This window comes from Hylobates moloch, unplaced genomic scaffold, assembly GCF_009828535.3.
Source record: "Hylobates moloch isolate HMO894 unplaced genomic scaffold, HMol_V3 SCAFFOLD_4, whole genome shotgun sequence".
Lineage (NCBI taxonomy): Eukaryota > Metazoa > Chordata > Mammalia > Primates > Hylobatidae > Hylobates > Hylobates moloch.
In genome coordinates, this window is record NW_026652279.1 from 6,242,667 (window position 1) to 6,264,590 (window position 21,924).

The window sequence follows — 21,924 nt, forward strand, 5'->3', positions numbered from 1 at the left end:
AAGATGCTGAAGGCCATCTGCTTGGGTTCAGATCTTGACTCTGCTGCATTCCAGCTGTGTGACCCTAGGCAAATTGCTTCATCTCTCTTTATTTTGGTCTCCCCATCAGTACAACGGGGATAATCACAGTACTTGGTAACTGAGTTAATAGGCATGGAGTGCTGAGAACTGGGCCTACTGATCACTCTTCTTTTATTGCATTAGGTCTGAAAGCCTGTCTCTTTGCTGAGGGTCACTGCCCAGATGCAGTCCAAGAAATAACTATGAGGCTGCTCTGTCTCCCCTGCTCTCTCCCACCCTCCTTCTTCCTTCTCCTCCTTCTCACTCTCTTTCTCAAATGCCAAGAGTGCAGAGAGCTCATGAGGGCATCCCTGGGTCCTTTGGTGAGCTCTAATCAGCACAGCATCCAGAGCAGCTGCGGCTATCCCCACTCCCTGTTAGAGGTACACAGGAAGTCCAGTACCTCGGGTCTGTCTGCCACCAGCTGCTTCTCCACACTTTGGCAAGGACATATGCTCAGATGCAGCAGCAAGGGCCTAGTTCCTCAGGATGGGGGCCTCATGGAAGGAAGGGCTCAGGTTGGGAGAGTGGAGGGGAGGCATATCATAAAGCGGCCTGGCAGGCAGCTGAACGTGGTCCCCGATAAACATTGATGTCAGATGGTCCTGTGAACTGTTCCTGAACTCTAAACATCTGGAAAAGGGCTCTGCTGTTCAACATCTAAGCGTTCCTTTTTTATTCCTTCTCTAAGCCCTTTAAGTACTTCTTGGAGGGTGTGTGTGTCTACTGCTGCCACAGCCTCGGTCTGTTTATAGGACTGTTTACTCTGCTGTGCACAGGCAAAAGTACTGTTGCCCTAGCAACGGCTGCCTGACGCAGGGCCTGCTCTGAGCGGCTGTATAAATATGGAATATTTGTACAGTATGGTCAGAGGTAAAGCACCCAGTGACTGAGGTATGCATGCTATATAGAGCGTGCTCTTTCACTGTCACAGGAAAATTATGTTTGGTAGAAAAGTGGATTTAAAACAAACATTAGGGACAGCATTTTAACTATAGCAGCAATAATACTGCAGGCCACCCTGGTCACCTTTTCTGATAAAACACTGACACCCTTTTATGGATTTAATAGGAAAGGAGGAGGGAATGCCAATAAATGTGCTGGGCAGCCAAAGGGAGACAGTAAGAGAAGAAAACCAAGGGGCTATCTGAGGTGTACATGCAGCAGCAACAGAGAGATTTTTCTCTCTGCCAAGCACTGAGCAAAAATTCTAAGTGGCAGTTTCTGGAGAGGCTCTTAGCCTCCAAGGACAGAAACAGGAAAAACAGAAATATGGATGGGAAGGGGTATTGTTGCCATGGGCTGGTATTCCGCACACACGGCCCCTCTCATCTGAGCAAGTGTGCACTTGCGGACTTGAATCCTCAGTTGGGCAATGCCGAGTCAAGACATTGCACCATTTTCCCTGACACTGTCTTACCTCTCCCCTTCCTCACACGTCTTGCCACTTGTCACAATTGATCTTCGCATTTCCTAACTCTTAGTAAAAAGAAGGTTTATCTGTTTGACTACTTTGATCTTGCGAGACATGAAAGCTCCTGGGTACTGAGTTGAGGCAACAGGCTGTGAGAGGGGTGAGGTTTTTAGAGGTTAGGGGATGGGGAATTTGCCATCACCTAAGCCCCCAGAAGGAAATGCAGCTGCACAGAGGTCTTCACAGCAGAGCTTAAGCCCAGGCCTGAGTATGTGGGACAAGAATGCCCAATGACAAAGCACTGTTGAGCACACGATAGATGTCTTGTCTACAAAGCCAGAGTTTTTATCAGCACACAGAGCTCTCCAAATACTAGCTAATTTTTTATTTGAATACATCACTTCTTATGAACTAGGAAGACAAAGCCACTTTTTTTTTTGGTCCTAATAAAACCTTTTAAGTGGGGCAAAATGGGCTCCAAAATGGATTATCTCTATATCTGCTCACTCTAGCTAAGAAATTGGCAGCTTCTGAACAGACTTCTTGGGATTGCACAAGCCACTGGATGATCTGGCTGTGATCTCACAGACATTCAGCCACTGCCAACCTTTTTTTTCCCCCCAAGGTTGGCTCCTTCCCAAGGTGCCAGAAAAGGAAAGTTGAATGAATAAGCCACAATGCAGTATGATCTGGAACAGCGTTAAAGGGTTGAACAAATTGGTTATTTGCAGAGGGAAAATGATGTTCACCATCTCATATCTGCCACTTATTGGGGGAGTTAATAGTTTACGAACTATTTGAGGTTCATTTGCTTTGCATTTGGCTGGAGCAGCTTTTGCTATTTTTTTTTTTTTTTTTTAAAGAAATACTTGCCAGAAGCCACTGGGTTTCCCACCAAGAGGACCACTTTGGTTCTTCCTCTGCAAATCCCCGACTTGTCCCAAGGAGGCTATGGAAGATATCTGTTTAGATTTTCCTTCTGAGCTTCCCCCACTGCCCTGAGCCTCGGTTGTGGGACTGTATGGCACATAGTCCCCACTTGGAGGTGGGCCCTTGATCAAAGCAAGGCTGATAAGATTCTTATTTAGAAGAACTGACCTGAAAACTGGAAGAGACACAGTTTCTCTCCTTTTGAGAATGCAAATACTAAGACTAGTATCACCAGTGAGTCATCTCAACCATTAGGTGAAGACAGTTTCTCCCAAATGATGTTAACAGAAGGCATATTAAGTTGAGATACAGAGAAAAAAATCGGTTTTGTCTGTACCCTTGATCCACCCCTACCTGAAGCCAGTATACTCCTTTGCCTTTCTAGTGTTGTGAATCAAGAAATTTCCTTTTTCAGTTAAGTTAGCATGAGTTGGGTTTCTAACATTTGCAATCAAAGATATATTAACTACACCCAAAACAAAGGTGACCCCATCACAGGACCAAGCTGACTGCCAAGTATTGCCTCACCTATATGTTGGGCACAGGTGTCACAATATTCTGCATACAAGGACTCGAAGCAGTGGCAACAGTAGGGTCTTCCCTCCTTCATGATGTAGCGCTGGCCGCCCAGCACTGTCTCACACTCGAAGCAGCAAAAGTGTTTCATGTGCCAGTGTCGCCCCTCAGCTTCTGTGCATTCATCTGCAAAGATGATCTGGAGATGGGGAAGCCAAATGGTCAGTGTGTAAGACCCATCCAGAACATACTTTAAAGGAAGAAAGCTATGGGGGCCTTGAACTAGAAGGGTAAGAAAGCAGATCCCACTCACAAATAATTAAACAAAAATCCATATGGATATGTTTATTCTATATGTATATCAGTTCCTATACATGGATTTACCTAAAGCATAATTAAACATGATTTCTGGCCTAGCCAGTAATTAACCACATTTAATAAGAGAAAGAATGTTCTACCCTGGAGAATATAAGGCAGGATCAAAAACTGACAGCTCACAGGCACATTGGACATACATATCTGCTTCATTTGGCCTGGACATATTATTTTTTTAAATGGAAAATATCGTATTAACACTTGTAATCCTGGTTTATCTTTTGAAAACACAACATTTGCAATGCTCAGTGCACATTCCTACATGGCAATAATAAACTAGAGCTAAGAAGAGAGGCTGCTGCTTTCTAATGAGTGGCAAGTTCTCCAGTTTGTCATATTCTTCACCCTTCCCTATTGCCTTAAAATAAGTCACCTTCATTTACAGCACCTGCCAGGCCCTCACAAGTGTTTGCATTTTCCCCCAATATAGAGTTTTTAAAATTTCAAAATTTTAAAGTTTTTTCAAGTTTTTAAAGATTTCAAAATTTACCATAAAGCTACAGTAATCAAGCCAGCATGGCACTGGCATAAGGCTGGGCATGTGGATGAATAGGTATCCAGATTTAAACTCATACATACATGGTCAATTAATTGTTGAAAAGGAGGCCAAGACCATTCCACGGGGAAAAGAATAGTCTTCTCAACAAAGGGAGCTGGGACAACAGGAGAGCCTCATGTAAAATAATGAATTCAAACCCCTACCTTACATCATACATAAAAATTAACTCAAGGCTGGGTGCGGTGGCTCACGCCTGTAATCCCAGCACTTCGGGAGGCTGAGGTGGGTGGATCACAAAGTCAGGAGATTGAGACTATCCTGGCTAACACGGTGAAACCCTGTCTCTATTAAAAATACAAAAAAAAAAAAAAAATAGCTGGGTATGGTGGCGGGCACCTGTAGTCCCAGCTACTCGGGATGCTGAGGCAGGAGAATGGCGTGAACCCGGGAGGCGGAGCTTGCAGTGAGCTGAGATCGCGCCACTGCACTCCCGCCTGGGTGACAGTGCGAAACTACGTCTCAAAGAAAAAAAAATTAACTCAAATGGGGTTAAAGAGCTAGGGGCAAAAAAACAATAAAACGCTTAGAAGAAAACACAGGTGTAAATCTTTATGACCTTGAACTAGGCAATGGTTTCTTAGATATGATGCTAAAAGCATAAACAACAAAAACTAAAGTAGACTTCATCAAAATTAAAAACTTTGTGCTTCAAAGGACATCATCGAGTGGGTGAAAATACAGCTATAGAATGGGAGAAAATATTTGCCAATCATCTGTCTGATGAGGGACTAGTATATAGAATACATACAAATCACTCTTACAATTCAATAATGAGAAAAATAGGCCAAGTACAGTGGCTCACACCTGTAATCCCACTGCTTTGAGAGGCTGAGGTGGGTGGATCACATGAGGCCAGAAGTTTGAGACCAGCCTCACCAACATGGTGAAATGCCACCTCTACTAAAAATACAAAAATTAGCTGGGCATGGTAGTGCATGCTTGTAATCCCAGCTACTTGGGAGGTTCAGTCAGGAGAATCGCTTGAACCTGGGAGGTGCAGGCTGCAGTGAGCCAAGATCATGCCACTGCACTCCAGCCTGGGTGACAGAGTGAGACTCTGTCTTAAAAAAAAAAAAAAAAAAAAAAGAAAAAGAAAAATAACCCAATTGAAAAGGTAGTCAAAAAATTTAAACTAAAAAATTTTTTTAGACATTTCTCTGAAAAAGAAGATACACAAATATCTAATAAACACATGAAAAGATGCTCAACATTATTAGCTGTTGAGGAAATATGAATCAAAACCTCAATGTGATACAACTTCATACCCATTATGATAGCTATAATGAAAAAAACAGATAATAACAAGTATTACTGAGAAAGTGGACAAATTGGAATCCTCATTCACTGATAGCAGGAATGTAAAATGTTATACTTGTTTTGGAAGACAATTTGGCATTCCCTCAAAAAGTTAAACTTAGAATTATCACATGACCCAGCAATTCCATTCCTGGGTATACACTCAAGAGAACTAAAAATATACGTACACACAAAAACTTGTACGTAAATGTTCATAGCAGCATTGTTTAGAGTAGCCAAAAAGTGGAAACAACTTAAATGTCCCTCAATTGACACATGGCTAGACAAAATGTGATATATACATACAACTGAATATTATTCAGCCACGAAAAGGAATGAAGTACTTACATATACTACAATATGGATTAACATTGGAAACATGCTCAATCAAAGAAACCAGACTTGAAAGGTCACATATGATTTCACTTACATGCAATGTCCAGAACATGTAAATCCACAGAGACAGAGATAGATTAGTAGTCGCCAGGGGCTAGGCAAAGGGGGGAAATGAGGAGTGACTGCTAATGGACGCAGAGTTTCTCTTTGGTTGATGAAAATGGTCTGGAATCAGCAGTGACACTTGCACAGCTTTGTGAATATGCTAAAATCCACAGAATTATTTACTTTAAAAGGGTCCTTAATGCTATGCAAATTAGATCTCAATAAATTTCAAAGTGTGTGCTTCAATCATACTCTAATTGCCATTAGACAACACAAAGTTGTATTCTGAGAACCAATTTTCAGATGTGGAAACTGAGGCATGAAGGTAAAAAGGTGTTCTAGAACCACAGAGTTGGACCTGAATTTAGTTTTCCAGCTATCTTTCTAGAAGGTCTCTCCAGAACATCACCATTAGTGTTAGAATCCAAATTAGTTAAGTCTGACCAGCTTCCTCCTAGAAAGTGAGTCCCTCGTAGGTAGTTTGTAAGAAAGAAATGTCCTTGTAACAGTAGGCTCTCTGGCTGAAAAAAGGGAGTGTTACTCACCTCCCACACTGCTATTTACAGGGAAAGACAGACGCAAAAAACTCCTTTGCACAGGAGGAAACCTCTGTCTAGGACTTTTACCCAAATTACTCCCATAAAAGTGGTCAGATTTAGAACATTCTTTTTTCTGCTCCCAACTTATAAAGCTAAACCAGGTTTTCTATTCTGTCAGCTTACACGGTAGGGTGTGCTTCTAGTAGGGGAAGAAGGCCAGGCAGAGGTCTTGCGTTCTATCCTGCTTTCTTACATAGGGTACTTCTTAGAGCATGGGGCAGAGACATCCAAATGAAGTATCCATCTGCCTCCTGAATTTTCACCCAGAACTTTTATAAACTGTAGAAAAATCAAATAATGCTACCCACTTTCTTCCCTTTTCGAATCATTTTGCAGCACTGAATCTTGGAAAATGAAACAATTTTAAGATGTAAGTGGCACTCCATTACTGATTATTCCATGAGATTAGGGTTAATATCTAAAGATGCACAACGCAATTTTGTTTTGTTTTGTTTTTAGAGTTCTGAACTTACTTAGGGCCAGTTATATGTCACTTGGGGATCTTCATGGATATAGAAAATGCCTTCCCAACAGGAAGCTATGAGACCTCCACGCTCAGTAAAGCAGGCCACACCCCCAGACATTCTAGTAACCAGGGATGGGTGGAGCTTCTCTCCCAAAAGGGTTAATTCAAGAAAATGAAGTTGCCTATGGCTTTCTTCAGTGCAGAAAGCCAGAAGACCACGTGTTGGCTATGGTGCAACGAAGGCGTGATGGGCAGGTAAACCTGCTGGAGTTTGCTCTAACCTCATCGCAGGCAGCACAGCGCGGCTTCAGGCACTCAGCATGGTGCCTGCCACAGTATATCTTCCCATCTTGGTAAAAGTAGATCAGATCCACCAGGAGCTCACTGCAGACAGTGCATACGAAGCACGGTGGGTGCCAGCAAACGCCGTGGCCAGCGCGTGACGCAAACACAGCGATGTCTCCACCATTGATCTGGCCTCCGCACTGTGAGGCAAACAGAAACATCAGTATTCACACTAGCCCCCATCTCCCCGTGCTGTGCATAAATGAAAAAAGGACAACCACCATTAGCTGGCTACTGAGTGCTTATGTTCAAAGCAGTCACTATGCTTCCTGCTTTACACAGGCAGCAGGGCAGGTTTTTCTTGTCCTGCCTGAACTCTCCTTCCCTAGGGCTTACAAATAATGTAGAGATAAAGTCATTGGGAGAATGAGGAATCACAAAGATGGGAAAGAAAGAAAAGCTCTTTTAGCACAATAACGTACAGGGGCTCTGCAGGCAGGAGGCAAACTGGCACAGAGGAAAGCCTCATTATCTTTTAGATACTTTAAACTCCATGCAGAGACACAGCCAGGTTTAACACCAGGAAGAGTGGCTGGGGAGGGGGGTGGGCGGGAGGACGGGGCTTGGAGGAGGTGGGGCCTATACTTTTAGATGGGAGGGAGGGTGGGTACATGACAGCACGCTCACCTTTAACTACCTTCTCTGTGTGCCTTTCAGACATGCTTTTAGTCTGCTTCCTCTAACATCTTTCTACATAGCCTTGATTGACACGGCACCACTTCTAAGGCCAAACTATGGAAAGGGTTTCTTCCTATCCCTTCCCTACCTTCTCACTCATTTTCTCAAGTTCCCTCTTGATCCTGAAAGAAAAAAGGCAGAATCACTGGCCACCTATGCTTACAGTTGGGGTTGGGACAAAAAGAATATGGTTTGAGGGACTCTGAGGGAAGAATAAAGCGTGGAAAGTGGGTCTAGGGAGATACTCCTGCTGACCATGGCATGGGCCATGAGGTTCACAGGTTGAGTACAGTTCTAGGGTCCTACAAGACTGGCTGAGCTCAGGGGACAATGTCTAAAGAGCAGACAAGCTACCTCCAAAACTTTCCCATGCTATGCATTGAAATGCATCTTAGAAAATCAAGTAAAGACCCCACAAATAGTCTCTGGGAGCTCATCCACATGTGTGACCGGAGAAAAGAAAGGCATCATGTTATCCTTACCTTCCGCGATAATGTTAGCAGAGCTAAAGCATGCAGACATAATCCTATATAACCCTCACATGAGTCATCACTCACCCATTCTATAGATGACAAAACCAAGGAAAAGTAACATGGTCAAGGTCATCTGGAAGAAACATGAGTCAAACTTATGAAAGCTCTTTCTGCCTTCACACTCTTGGCATTATTCTACACAATTCTTGGCACCTGTCCACAAAATGCCCAACCTTCCTTCTCCCTTAGGCAAACTCCGCTTGCCTGGTTCCAGGAGACTGATCTGAGAGTAGCAAGGATTTCAGCTTGTCTGGATGGAGCACAGTGAATCTCAGATCACAACCACTGACCACCTGTACCTTAACGGTGGGTCCCAGATATATTTCATAAGAATAAAGATCCTACTGCCAAATCTCTGGTCAATTAGCTCCCCCATCCCATGCAACTGAACCTTCTCAGTCTACCCCTCTGGAAATCTCAAAAAAGGGCCTCAAATGACATCTGCTTCCCTTGGGCAGCATCCCATCTCCTCTTCGTTGATCCAGTTAACATATCTTCAGCTCTCAAGGGGTCTATGCAGAGCTTAAGGAGTTAGATAGGAATGTTCAAAAAGCTGTAGGACTTAGAGAAGTACCAAGAATGACGATCAGCACTGGAAAGCCTGTGGCAGCTGAGAGGTGGGGCAAGGTGTATTCCTACCCTGCAGTCTCTAAAACTCTTCTTCACCACACCCTGAGCACTCAACAGGAGCAGAGGAGACAGGAAATCCAGAATCTTGAACTCAGTGAGGTCCCAGGGAGAATGCCTCTTCACTGCCCTGAACCCACTCTCACCTGTTCACAAATAGCTCCTGTCAACATGACTGGGAAGGGCTTCATGCACTTCAATAAGGAACTCTCAATTCTCGGGAGAAGATCATTTACCTCCCCTTTAAATGGCTCTGGTTCTGGGACGATCCTGGGAGGGAGGCTGACCCATGGCCCAAGCCAACTCCATTTTCTAAAGGTCTCTTTTTAAAATATAAATCTATCATGCCATTGCTCTCTCAATCCTTCCAATGGCTCACCCAGAACTCTGACTTTATCTGAATTCTCTCCCTTCACTCCCTCTGCCCCAGCCCACTGGCCAACTCACTGTTCCTTGAACATAATAGACACCCTCCTGTCTCAGGGCCTCTAAGCTGGTCATTCCTTCTGCCTTAGCATTCCCTCTGCCCTAAAATCTGCAAGACTCACTCCCTCTTGCACATCTGTGCACATCTTTGCTCAGATCTTCTAAGTGGGGTCTTCCCCATCAACCTTCCTTAAAACTGCAGCCTCCCCACACTTCCAGTACATTCAAGTCTCCTTCCTTGCTATATTTTTTTTCTATTTTGTTGATTACATATATTGTCTGACTTCCTCCCCTAGAATCCAACTCCTTAGAAGGGCAAGATGAAACTTTCCCGTCTTTTGTTCACTACTGTATCTCAGGCACATAGTACGCACTCAGTAAAACAATTGTTGGATGAATGAATGGGTGAAAAGATGCCAGAACAATGCCTCTTCACTCCCCTGAATCCATGCTTACCTGTTCACAAATAGCTCCTGTCATGGTGACCGGGAAAGGCCTGACATTCCCGCGGCCCAAGTTTTCGCGTTTCCTCTGGCTGCTGAAAAGCTTCAGCTCCCTCTTCTCTTCCTCATCCAGGGAGTTGCAATATCGAACCTGAATAGACACAGACAATGGCATGGAAGAAGGCACCCTTCCTCCTTAAGATTTCTGAAGCCCATGACTCTGAGTTTTCTCATAAAATACACTCTCATTTGGTTTTATAGCCCTCGCCTGAACTTTAACCACAACAGCCTTGGAGAGATTTAAGGTGAGTCTCTACTAAGATTGCTGACAGCCAAAAGAGCTTACCAAAGGCTCTGAATTCTGGATCCCAAGCCTTGGGCAGGCTAAAGGTTCTGTGGCTGCTCCTTATCTTGACTGCCTCACTCTGCTCACCATGTTAAGATCAAATCATCTGGGGTGGCTCAGCTGCCAGGAAAGAGCTGAGAAGTTCTCCTTCTTCTAAACTGCAGGAACCTGATACTTTCATCTCCATGTGCCCAAGCAAGTGATCCTTGACACCAAGAACGACTCTGAGTCAGTGAGCTAGAGCAGGTGTCCATGTGCTCACAGCTTCTGTTCTCCCGTCTCATTTTGGAAAAATTGGGAAACAAAGGTGTGAGCCTGAGGAGTTGGACCAGGCATCTGTGATGCTGCACGAAAGTCTCTGCATATTTATCTTTGTAGAGAGGGGAACAAGCTGCCTCCTAGGCTTCAGTTGAGTCGACTTGCAAGAGACATCTTCCTTCTTGTTAAATATAGAAACTCAGAGAATTAAAGGAGGAACATTAAAGATAATTTGAATCCAGTATCTCCCCTTACTTATGCACATCTTGGGAATTGTGCTATATTCTTGTACTGTTATTTACTTAATGCTATTTTTAATACTGACTCAGTTTTTTGGAAACTTGGATGCATTTATTTCAAAAGAAAATATATTATGACTATAAATGGAAAACCAATATTACCTGTAAAACCAAAACCAAAACCAAACAAACAAACAAACAAAAAACAGAAGAACCCTAAATAGAGTGGGAACAGAACCATGTTGTTAGATTCTAGCTGGTCACTTTGCTTGCAGGAAATCCTCAAACAGAGATCCCTGATGCTCCTACTTAAAAGTGGAGGCCAGTGTGAGTTAGAGAGATATGAGGCACCTGCTAGCACTAAATAGAAATTTCCTCCTTGATTATTCAACTACTCCATCACAAGGAATACAACACAATTTAAAAGACAGTAACTCTCTCAATATGTGGTTTCGTTTCATTTACTGCCATGTCCACGTAACACTCAGAGACATGTATATACCATGCTTTGGGAAACACGGTCCTAATCCCGTCTCCTGTCATACTTTGGAGTAATCTGGACATCAGAAAGGTTAAGTGAATTGCTTGGATGATTTGTTACACAGATGGTTAGAGGGAAACCTTTGAACTAGGACTGTCACATCCTAATTTGAGAACCAGGACAGCTGTGGATATCAAAATTGTCTTATCTATGCAAAAAAGAAAATGGTCAAATATTTACTTTAGAATCACAATCACCCTTTGTCTTCAAAAGAGCCATTTCAAATAGGCTAAACCTGCCCACTGGATCACACACACACAATTCCTACCAACAGGACATTGTAATCTGAATGGTGTCTCTTTTCATAAAAGCACAGTTAACCACAAACACAACAAACCACTAAAATCAGAGAAGAGCCAATCCCTTCTCTCTGTCAAATAAAAAGAGTTAAAAAAAAAAAAAAAAAAGTCTTCATGTAAATGTCCCAGAGAGAACTGCAGTGACCTGAACAGCCCAGAATATATGGTTACACCACTGACATTTTAGGGACATGCTTTCAAAGGAAGGCACACCCTTCCTGCTTGTAAAAACCCGCATTTTCACTTCTAAATTAGTTAACCAGGCATCAGATTACAATGCTTGCTCTCAACTTTAAAGGAGAAAGCACTATTTATATTTGCTTTATGATAGCTGAAATAAGCAGCAGTAAAGAGGATCATAGCTCTCTTTCTAGGGAACTGCTTCAGTTTTAAAGTTTTTGTCCTGCTTACTCAAACTTATTTTTGAGGCTCTCAAATGATCCTCTTTCATTCTAATGTGGGAAAATAAGACTGAAAAGCACTCATTTCCCCTGGGACAAAGCTGCTGGGCTCCAGCTCGTGGGTGGGCGAGTTGGTGGAAAGCTGGTGTCCAGCTCTCTAAAGGGGTTATTTCTCCTATCAATTTAAAATTACATTTTTGTTTTAAATGCAGTCAAAGTAGACAGTTCAGTTCCATAGGATTACTATTTTTAAAAACCAGATACCTAAAAATGAATTTCTAGCATGTAAACTGATTTCCCTTCCAGCATAATGACCTTTTAAAACCACGTTAACAAATTTCTCTTTATAAGCAATCAGATTTCAAGGATAAGAGATGCCCACTTACAGTGCCATGTCTCTGGGTTCAGAAAAAAGGACAGTCTGCTAGTCCACACTTTCACGAGTACAAAGAACAACCTCGGCAAGTCAGACTTCACCATGACAAAAACACAGATGTTCAAAGCTACAAATCTGGGCACGTAATTCTCCTGCAGTGTAGTGTGGAAAACTTGCACACTCATTTAATATGAAATGATGCTGAAAATTCAGGAGAGTCACAGAGCTTTTGTACGGCTTGAAGTGGTCCAGGGGATCTCAATCATCTCTCCAAAATACACAGGCAACCCACGTGGCATATTCTCCAAGTAAGAAAACTTGGAATCATAGCTTTTGAATTTTAGTGCTCCCTGGTTACCCCCAGATAGCTAGTAGTGACAGGCATAGAGACCAATCCAGTTTATAAGGAGATTCTGCTTTTTTAGTAATATTCTCTAGAAGTAAATTGTTGGCCAACTTATTTTGGCTCTAATTAAGGAAGCTAAAACCTAAAATAAATTGCCAGAGTTGTTCTTCGGCTACCTCATTGGTGGCAGATTATGAACAAGGTAACGATTCATGGAAGGCACTAAGAAAACTCTGCATAAGCCCCCTCTGGCCCCTTACCTCATTGTCATGTGGCGGCAGCTGGTGTAGTAGCTGTTTGATTCGCAGTTTCTCTCCAGGACTGTTGACATAAGGGACTTTCTCTTCTGGGAGACAGCTATAGTACTGGTGTACCTGAAGGACAGAAAGCATATAGATGACTTGCCCATTACTCAAACCACGTGCCTATTCTCACTTACTGGGAAGATGATTCCCCCAGCAGGATGTAACTGACTTCTGCAGTCCTGACCCTTTATGAAAGTCAACAGCAGATGAGTTTCCTATGGTAAGCAGAGAAATTCATCCTTAAAGCAAGAGTCAGGCAAATCATCCATATCTGGGATTTTTCCCTCTCTCTGTGAGGGAAAAATAAAGCCAGCAAATTTTCCTAGAAACAGAGAATTCAGCAGACACGCTGGTGAACCAGAGGGTAGGGCTTTCTCGGCAGACTCCCCTGAGAGCTGGCTTTACCATTTTCTCTGTTAGTCTCCAGCATGTGACGTGCCTCCCTAGCCAAAGGGATATGTCAGTACCTGCCTCAGCAATGGAGTTAAAGCCAGTCTTTGGCACTCGGCAAACCCCTAGGTACCTCAGCCTCCACCTACATTTAAAGCCCTCCAGGTTTCGAGACTTTTGTAAGGCAGGCAGCAGCTGACATCCATCAGAAATAGACTCGCTACATCTGGGATGCAGAGCATGTAATTAAAAATTGTCGCTAACATGAGGATTTTTGCATATCCCAGAACATTCCTGTTTACGACTGTTAGGACATATTCTTGTACTTTATGAGGCTCATTCAGCCCTAACAACAACTGGAGAAAGCACCAAGCTGCTAATTTTGCCTGAGAAAAGAAAACAGACATTCCACCATTCAGCCACATGCAAAACTACAGAAAGAAAAAACTGGCTAATACAGAAGGTATGTTATTATATAGGAGAGGCAAAAAAAAAAAAAAAAATCCCACAAGCCCAGATGACATCATGGAAAATACTCTCAAGTATCCCTTATTTAACAACATGACCACCTCTTGCGAAACACGGCATTCATTCAACAAATGGAGAACATGGAAGACTGGGGGCTCTGAAAGTCATCATATTTGGCTGGGCATGGTGGCTCACACCTGTAATCCCAGCACCTTGGGGGGCTGAGGCAGGCGGGAGAGCCACCTGAGGGCGGGAGTTTGAGACCAGCCTGGCCAACACGGTGAAACTCCGTCTCTACTAAAAGTACAAAAATTAGCCTGGCCTGGTGGCGCGTGCCTGTAATCCCAGCTACTCAGGAGGCTAAGGCAGGAGAATTGCTTGAACACGCCACAGCCTGGGCAACAGAGCGAGTCTCTGTCTCAAAAAAAAAAAATAATAATAAATAAATAAAATAAAATTTGTTACATTCTACAGACTTGGTCTAAACTTGGTCTAATTCCTTTGCATTTAGGCAGCCGTGGGTATGAACACATGTTTTGGGAATGCTGGGGTGAAGAGTTGCGAAAGCTCTGTCTACTTTGATCTCCAGAAACTAAGTCATAAATGTTAGAAGAGGGGTGAAAAGGCTTTGTAATGACAAGGCCTTAAAAAATGTGAAAGCTATCTTTATTTTCATAACTAATGATGGTAACCATTAACCATCACGTGCCTATCATCCTTTTAATCAAATCCCAGAGGCAACTATAAAAAGAATTCTTGTCCTAGACTACCTAGATTTCCAAAGGCAGGGTCTGTATAAGCCCCTCCCTATAGGCAGCTGGCAGAGAGCTATGCCCAGGGGCAGGAATGAATGGTGCTGGGTTCTGAAGACAGCCCACTGTTGACCAGTACTCTGAGAAGAAGTAAAAGCCCAGATCACTAGTTAGTTTGGGATTAGAAGCTGGCAATTTGCCTACTGGAGACTTGCATAGCATTCCATCCTCAGAAGAGTCCCTGTGCCATATGCCTCATCAGACAAAGGCCAGATATAAAAAAACAGGCCGAGTCTCATGTCTTGGGGAATGGGCTTTGACTCCCAAGTCAGAAGATTGCTTGTAGAAAGGCCTTGTTCCATCATTACTTTGTCATTCTCACAACTTCCATTGTTGTTATGGAACATTAGGGACAATTGCTAATATGAGACGAATTACTATGGATGCTTGAAAATGCAGAGTCTAGTTGCGGTTCCATCGACCCTCCTCTTAATCACCTCTAATGACTCACATACCCCCTGTCCATTGCCTAGAGCACAGTCAGGCCTGAGAGCCCTTCTGAACTGGTACTTTGAACCAAGCCCTTTCTGATGCTAAGGCTGGCCCAAGTTGGAATCTTCCCTGCACCCTCTAGGGCACGGCCGGTAGATCTGGACCCCAAGTCAAGGCTCTGTTGTTTCCCATCTCTGGGTTCCAAGCAAGTTAGTGGCTGTTCAAAATACTCATCATAAGACTGTGATGATTAAATGAGAGTGTAGGCACAAGCATGCAGCTCTTAATAAAAATAAGTAACACGAATACATGACAATAGTTATACTATCAAGCCTGACCTACTCTAAATGGAACAATCCAGATGCTTGCTGGACTAGGTCTTGCTCTGCCACCCAGGCTGGAGTGCAGTGGCACGATCATGGCTCACTGTAGCCTTGACCTCCTGGGCTTAAGCACTCTTCCCACCTCAGAGTAGCAGGAACTACCAGCGCATGCCACCATGCCTGGCTAATTTTTAAAATATTTTGGAGAGAAAGGGTTTTGCTATGTTGACCAAGTTGGTCTTGAACTCCTGGGCTCAAGCTATTCTCCTGCCTTGGCCTTCCAAAGTGCTGGGATTACAGGTGTAAGACACCCCATCAGGCCCACTTTTGAATGGGCAGCAACACTGCTGGCTTGTAGAGTGAGACCAAACCCTGAAGCCACTTATATTAGTCAAAGCAAGAAAAATAGGGTGCAAGGAATACAATGATATTAAAGCTAGTTTGACTTCAGGGGAAAAATGGCAAACTGTTATAAAGGTGTGTGTGTGTGTGTGTGTGTGTCTATGTTTTGTTTTTGTTTTTAGAAACTTAGCCATGTATATAAAAGGGTCTCATGAGGAAAAAGAATATGCCACTGGAAGGTGATTGTACCAAGTTTCTGTTTTCTCTGAGCCCAGTGTCCTCTTACCTCTGCTCTCTTCTCTTCCTGCAGATCTGCTTCGCACCTTCTCAAAGGTTAAGGTTTCCCACAGCACTAGAGTTTGCACAGCATCAGTTCAAGAGTCTGTCCTAGAGTGACTTGCTTTTCTCATTTCCAAATTCCTCAGAGAAGGACCCTGATTACCCCGTCTTGGGCAGCGTCCACACCCAGAAATGAGATTAAAGACATTCGATACTTTGAAAACTGGAGAATAAATGAATCCCAACAGACATGACTGAGTGAAGGTGCAGCCAGCAGTGATGGAGGACTCTGGAGAAACTTAAGAGTAAATAAGTCCCTTGGTGTGCTGAGATCCATCCTAAAGACTGAATTCTGAAGTCAACAGAGGCAGTGACTACCCTTTGGGAACACTGCTCTATCTTTCCTGGACATCTTTTGTCAACTTTTATAATTCAAGCCTACTGATAACCACTCAAAATTATTTCAGTAATTCCTCAAAAATAGAATATGCTAGAATATCTTCTCACAAGGCAACTAATGATTTGATGGATGACTTAAGAACTTACCTAGGTAGCAAGATGCCCCATTTCTAAAATAAATCAGTTAATATTAATTAACAACCTACCAAATAACTCCCATATCACATGGTAGGTGATGTGGCTTGCTCTGAGGAAGGAGAAAGAGTTACTCCTTTTAGGACTTCCAATTCTCTTCAAAGTCCATTGAAGTCCAGGAGAAAAACGCATCCCTCTAATGTTAGCTTTGTGTCGCCTCCTGGTGTTTAGATGCTGGACTTTCCAAATTTTTCATCGAGCAAAGGGGATTAACAGATGGATGGGAGGGAGGGAGAAACAGCTCTCCTGAATTCTTTGGCTGGATACAGGAATGCTGCCTGCATTTTCCTCTGGCATTCTCCATAATGAAACTACTGTATAGCCCAAAACAAACATCAAGTGAACCAAGGGTAATGGGAAAATACTGAGTATACTTTCTGGCACTACAAAAATTAAATTTGGCACAATCCCTGAAAATCCTGCAGATTGTTCATTTTAGTCCAAACATGTTTCACTTGTTCATTTTTTGGAGTAAATAAGCAAATCCAATAGAATTTTGTCAATGATGATCATTACCAAGCTATTACCCATTATGCTGATAACTGTATTTTTCATTCTGTGTGTATTGAGCATATTTATTCAAAAGCACGCCTCTTGAATGTGCTAAAGACTTTGCTCCATTTAGACATTCCCAGATAAAGGTGCCCTGTGATTCCACCCCAGGTGAAATCATACTAGGTACCTTTCCCCTAAACAAAAGCATTTTGAACACAATAAACTGGCTTATGAAAATGAAATAGCTGAAGGCCTTTATTTAAGGTGTAACTCTGCAACAGGAAAGTTTGGCAGCAACTTCAGTGTGTGTCAGACAGATCGCAAGCGCTTTAGTCAGTGCGCAAATAAAGTCTACAAAGCAAAGCCTCGCCCAGCTGGAAAGATGAGGCTTGTTGGAAGGAACTGCACGTTTGATAGCATTTCTGCCTGGGCAGAAAGATGGAGGCTGGAGAAGCAATGACTCTGCATTTGGGAGAAAAGTGTACTAAAAGTAAGCTGATTTTTTTTTTTATAAAGAAGTATGCAAAGCACTTTATTTAAAGCACTGGTTCTCAAACTATAGCATGCATCAGAATCACCTGGAAGGCCTGTTAAAACACAGATTTCTAATTTAGTAGGCCTGGGATGGGGACATTTGCATTTCTGACTCCTCTTCAGGTCCTGCTGTTAGTCCAGGGAACACACTTTGTGAGTTTTAGAGCTTTCTACTGTTTTCCCTCAACAACCAGCATTATGCAGTTGCCAGGCAAATGGTAGGATTCCCATTTTCTTCAACAGATCTAGGAAGCCCAGAAAAGGGAAGAGAACTTGTTGGACCTCACCCAATTTTTCAGGTGTCTCCTTCCACACCTAGATATATGACTCAGCAGGGGATTCCACCGGCTCTGGCAAGAACAAGAAATCCTAAGGGCAAAGTGCTCACATTTTTGGGTGGCAACATTTTCCTTATCAAAAGCATCCTTATTTTCTTGGAGCAGAAACCCACAAAGGAGAAGTCAGACTTTCTTGGCCGATTTCAGAATCAATTGTTCTTCACCACCTAGATGGGGAGGGGGCCCAATCTTTTGGCTTCCCTGGGCCACATTGGAAGAAGAAGAACTGTCTTGAGCCACACATAAAATACACTAACACTAATGATAGCTGATGAGCTTTAAAAAATTGCAAAAAAAAAATCTCATAATGTTTTAAGAAAGTATATGAATTTGTGTTGGGCCGCATTCAAAGCCATGCTGGGCTGCATGGGGCCTGTGGACCACGGGTTGGACAAGCCTGATCTGAATGAAGGAAGCAGTCATTGAACTATTGACTTACTGAGTGACCCTAAGGCTTGAAGCATTTTTATATACAGTATTTCATAAACCTTCTGCACACTCTGGAGGTGGGTATATCACACTCATCAGATTGAATATCACATAGTTACAAAGTGACAGAGCCACCTTTGAGCTTGACTTCCCCATCCTCTCCTTCTGTTCTCCTTTATCAAGGAAAAAAGAGACTGAAGAGACTGGCAGATGGATGGGAAAGAAGGAAGAAAAAACCAAATCACACCCAGATACAGTAGATTCCCAATAGGTCTGCATGGCTGACCACAGAAACGATGAACACATTTTCCTTTGGTATTCTCCAGAACATAACCAACACACAGCTCCAAAATAAAGCCAAAATGAACAGACAGTAAGTCAAAAATCTCCAAATTACACAGTCTTTCCAAAACACCATGGCATGATGGTAAGAGAGTTGTGGCAGAGTTTTGCCACCCATATCCATTTTTTTTCTTCCTTAACAATACCCTCATTTTACTGAGAGCATCAATATACTCAGCTAAGAATAATATTTCTGCAGCTCCTTAGTAGCTACATGTGGCCTTATACATTCTGGCCAATGATATGGAAGGGTGTGACTTCTGGGAGGCTCTTTTAAAGGAGGCTAGACAGCTGTTAGCCAAGACCTTTTTTTGCCCATTCCCCCTTCTTCCTGCGTCCTGTCTGGAATGTAAACATGATGGCTAGAGCTCCAGCAGCCATCTTGTGCCATGAAGTAACCTTAAAATGGGAATGGAAGCTGTAACCTGAGGATAGTAGGACAGAAAGTTATGAGCCGGGACTTCAAAAAATTTAAAAAATTTTTATACCATGGAGCCGCCAGACCAACCCTGGATTGCCTCTCTCTGAACTTGTGAGTGAGAGAAATAAACTATTTCTTTATTTACAGTCTCTGCTGCTAGGAAGTGAATGCAATTCCTAAATGATACAGCAGTGGTTTTCAAACAGTAGCACACTTTGGAATTATCTGAGGCCTTTATTAAAGATGATTGCCATTTTCATCCCTCTGGGTCTGAAAAGGAGGCCAGAACTATGCACTCTTAACACCTCAGACCACACCAGGAGAAACACTAGTTTCAGGAAAAGGCAAACACAGCCACAAGGTAAAGGCCAACCCTCCTGAAGTGTAATCTCAGATATGAGCTGGTACATTTGGAAGGTTTTATAAAATCCAACTTAACCCAGGGACTAATTCGAACACTGAGCCTTTATTTCACATTCCCCCTCACCTGCAGTTTGAGAAGCTTGGAACCTTGTTTAATCTACCTCAATTCGGGGAGGTAATATCTAAAATGCACCTGAGCATCTCAGAAGGCAGGTTGTACAGAGAAGGGAAGGATGCTGCCTGAATTTGCTGCACGTGGTGGTCTTTAAAAAAGTACACAGCGGTTCCCAAATGGGGACCTGGAGGACCATCAGGTAGCATTACAGCTGTGAGCAAATAGGGATGGGCTGCTGATGAGGGCCCCTGTGTTCATTTTGCCCCTATTTGCCAGAATTTCATTACCCAAGCAATAGGAGAAAAGTGCCGTTAAGTGGCATTTAAGAGGTGAAATTGTACCAAGTTTGGCTCCTTCCCTTTTCTCCTGGAGACTCACATTATAATTTTAATTGGTTTACTCAGGAAGCAATTTAGGAAACAACAGTCTAATGCCTAATGCCTAGACAATGTCTCCATCATGTTGAACTCCCCTAGGATCAGGATCAAAATCAGAAATAAAAGCTCATTTGCAGTATTTTCATAGAAGAATCTTTCAAAGACTCCTTTCTTTTGTTAACACTTGATGTCTAATTCAACAGTGATTCTTGTTGGATGTCGGTTCAAAACATATCCAGAATCCAGTCATCTTCCACCACCCCTGCAGGACCAGTCTAGCTATGACTAAGTGCTCGCCTGAGCTATTGCTGTGGCTGCTTCTGGACCCGGCTCTCACCTTTGTGCCTCTGCAGTCGAGTTATTCCGCAGCAATAACAACTCCATTGGAATATAAACCAGGGTGTGTCACTGCTCTGCTCAAAACCCTGGATGGTCTGGGTGCAGTAGCTCATACCTGCAATCCCAGCACTTTGGGAGGCTAAGGCAGGATAATTGCTTGAGCCCAGGAGTTCGAGACTGGCCTGGGAAACATGCCTCTAGAAACATTAAAAAAAAAAAAATAGCCTGGCTGTGGTGGTGCACACCTGTGGTGCCAGCTACTCTGGAGGCTGAGCTGGGAGGATCACTTGAGCCTGGGAGGTTGAGTCTGCAGTGAGCGGTGAACGCGCCACTGCCCTCCAGCCTGGGTGACAGAGTGAGATACTATCTCAAAAACAAACAAACAAACAAACAAACAAAAAAAACTCAAAACCCCCCAAAAACCCTGGATTATCTCCCACGCCTCTATGATGCAAAGCCAAAGTCTTCACTATAGCACCATGACCTCACCTCCTTATAACCTGGCTGACTCTGTCTCTTACTGTATTCCTTTTGTTCAGGTCTTTTGCTCTCAATGACCTCCTTGCTGTTTGTTTCACCTCACGGCCTTTACACCAGCCATTCCCTCGGCCTGAAAGGTTATTACCCCAGATATTTACATGGTGTCATCCTCCTTTCTTCCAGTCTTTGCTCAGTGGCCACCTTAGCTGCCTTCCTTGACTATCCTAATAAATTAGCACCTCTATCCCTTATCTCCCAACCCAGTACTTCTCAAATGGGGGCAGTAATACCCCCCAAGAGATATTTGACAATGTCTACAGACATTTTTTGTTATTGCAACTTGGGGAGAGGGCCGCTTTGGCATATATAGTGGGTAGAGGCCAGGGACGCTGCCAAACTTCCTACAATACATGGGTCAGCCCCAACAGCAAAAGATCTCCATCAAAATGCCAACAGTGCTGAAACTGATAAACTCTTCATCTGCTTTTTGTCAAAGAACTTATCAGTTGTTGACAAATGATCTATTTGTTTGTTGACTTTCTCTTCCCTCTAGAATGTGAGTACTTAGGACTGTGTTTGCTGTATACCCCCAGAAGAGGGTCTGGCATGTACTAGATACTCAATAAGTGTTGGCTGAATGGATGCATGCTGTATTCAAACCTTACCTTTCTAGCAGTCTGGGTTATCGGAGGATCTAGACAGACACATATAGCAAGAGAACACACAAGTGAGATTTCAAGAGGAACCAGAGTAAAACTCATTAAGTTTCTCTTCCATTCCATCAAAGCATTTGCTTTTTCACCAAAGATTAGTGCTGTGGGGTGGGTGGAGGAGATGCTAAGTAAAGGATGCATGGAATAACTGTCAATATACTGTTTATTTCAGAGGAAGTGACAAAAGCGACACCCATTTGTATTTGAAGCCAGAGAATTTTTTCAAGTTGAGTTAACTTTGTTTGAACAAATTAAGGAAAATAATTATGTTATGCCCTAAGCCGGTACCATAATTCAAAATCACATGAGTTGCTTTGCTCCTATGCCTGTTAGTTCTCACATGCCCACTCTTTCCAACTCTGTTTATTCTTTTATTTAGAATATTAAACTTCAATGTTTTGTTAGAAAATACATTCCATTTAGTTTGGAGCATTATCTCACATTTATTTTATCTTGTGTTAAAGAAAAGGTTGCAGAGATGGAAGAACTTGGGGTTTGAACATTTTCTACTTAAGCTAC

At 42.9% G+C, this 21,924-nt stretch overlaps 1 protein-coding gene across 1 annotated transcript in view; it reads right to left on the reverse strand.

The window, feature by feature from the left end:
- Positions 1 to 21,924, reverse strand: part of PRICKLE2 (prickle planar cell polarity protein 2) — a 101,762-nt gene that overhangs the window by 52,536 nt on the left and 27,302 nt on the right. The window contains exons 2-5 of the mRNA XM_032149436.2: positions 12,775 to 12,888; positions 9,722 to 9,859; positions 6,938 to 7,141; positions 2,933 to 3,119 (exon numbers count right to left, since the gene is read on the reverse strand). Of these exons, the coding sequence (XP_032005327.1) occupies positions 2,933 to 3,119; positions 6,938 to 7,141; positions 9,722 to 9,859; positions 12,775 to 12,888 (643 nt within the window). The remainder of the gene's footprint in view (positions 1 to 2,932; positions 3,120 to 6,937; positions 7,142 to 9,721; positions 9,860 to 12,774; positions 12,889 to 21,924) is intronic.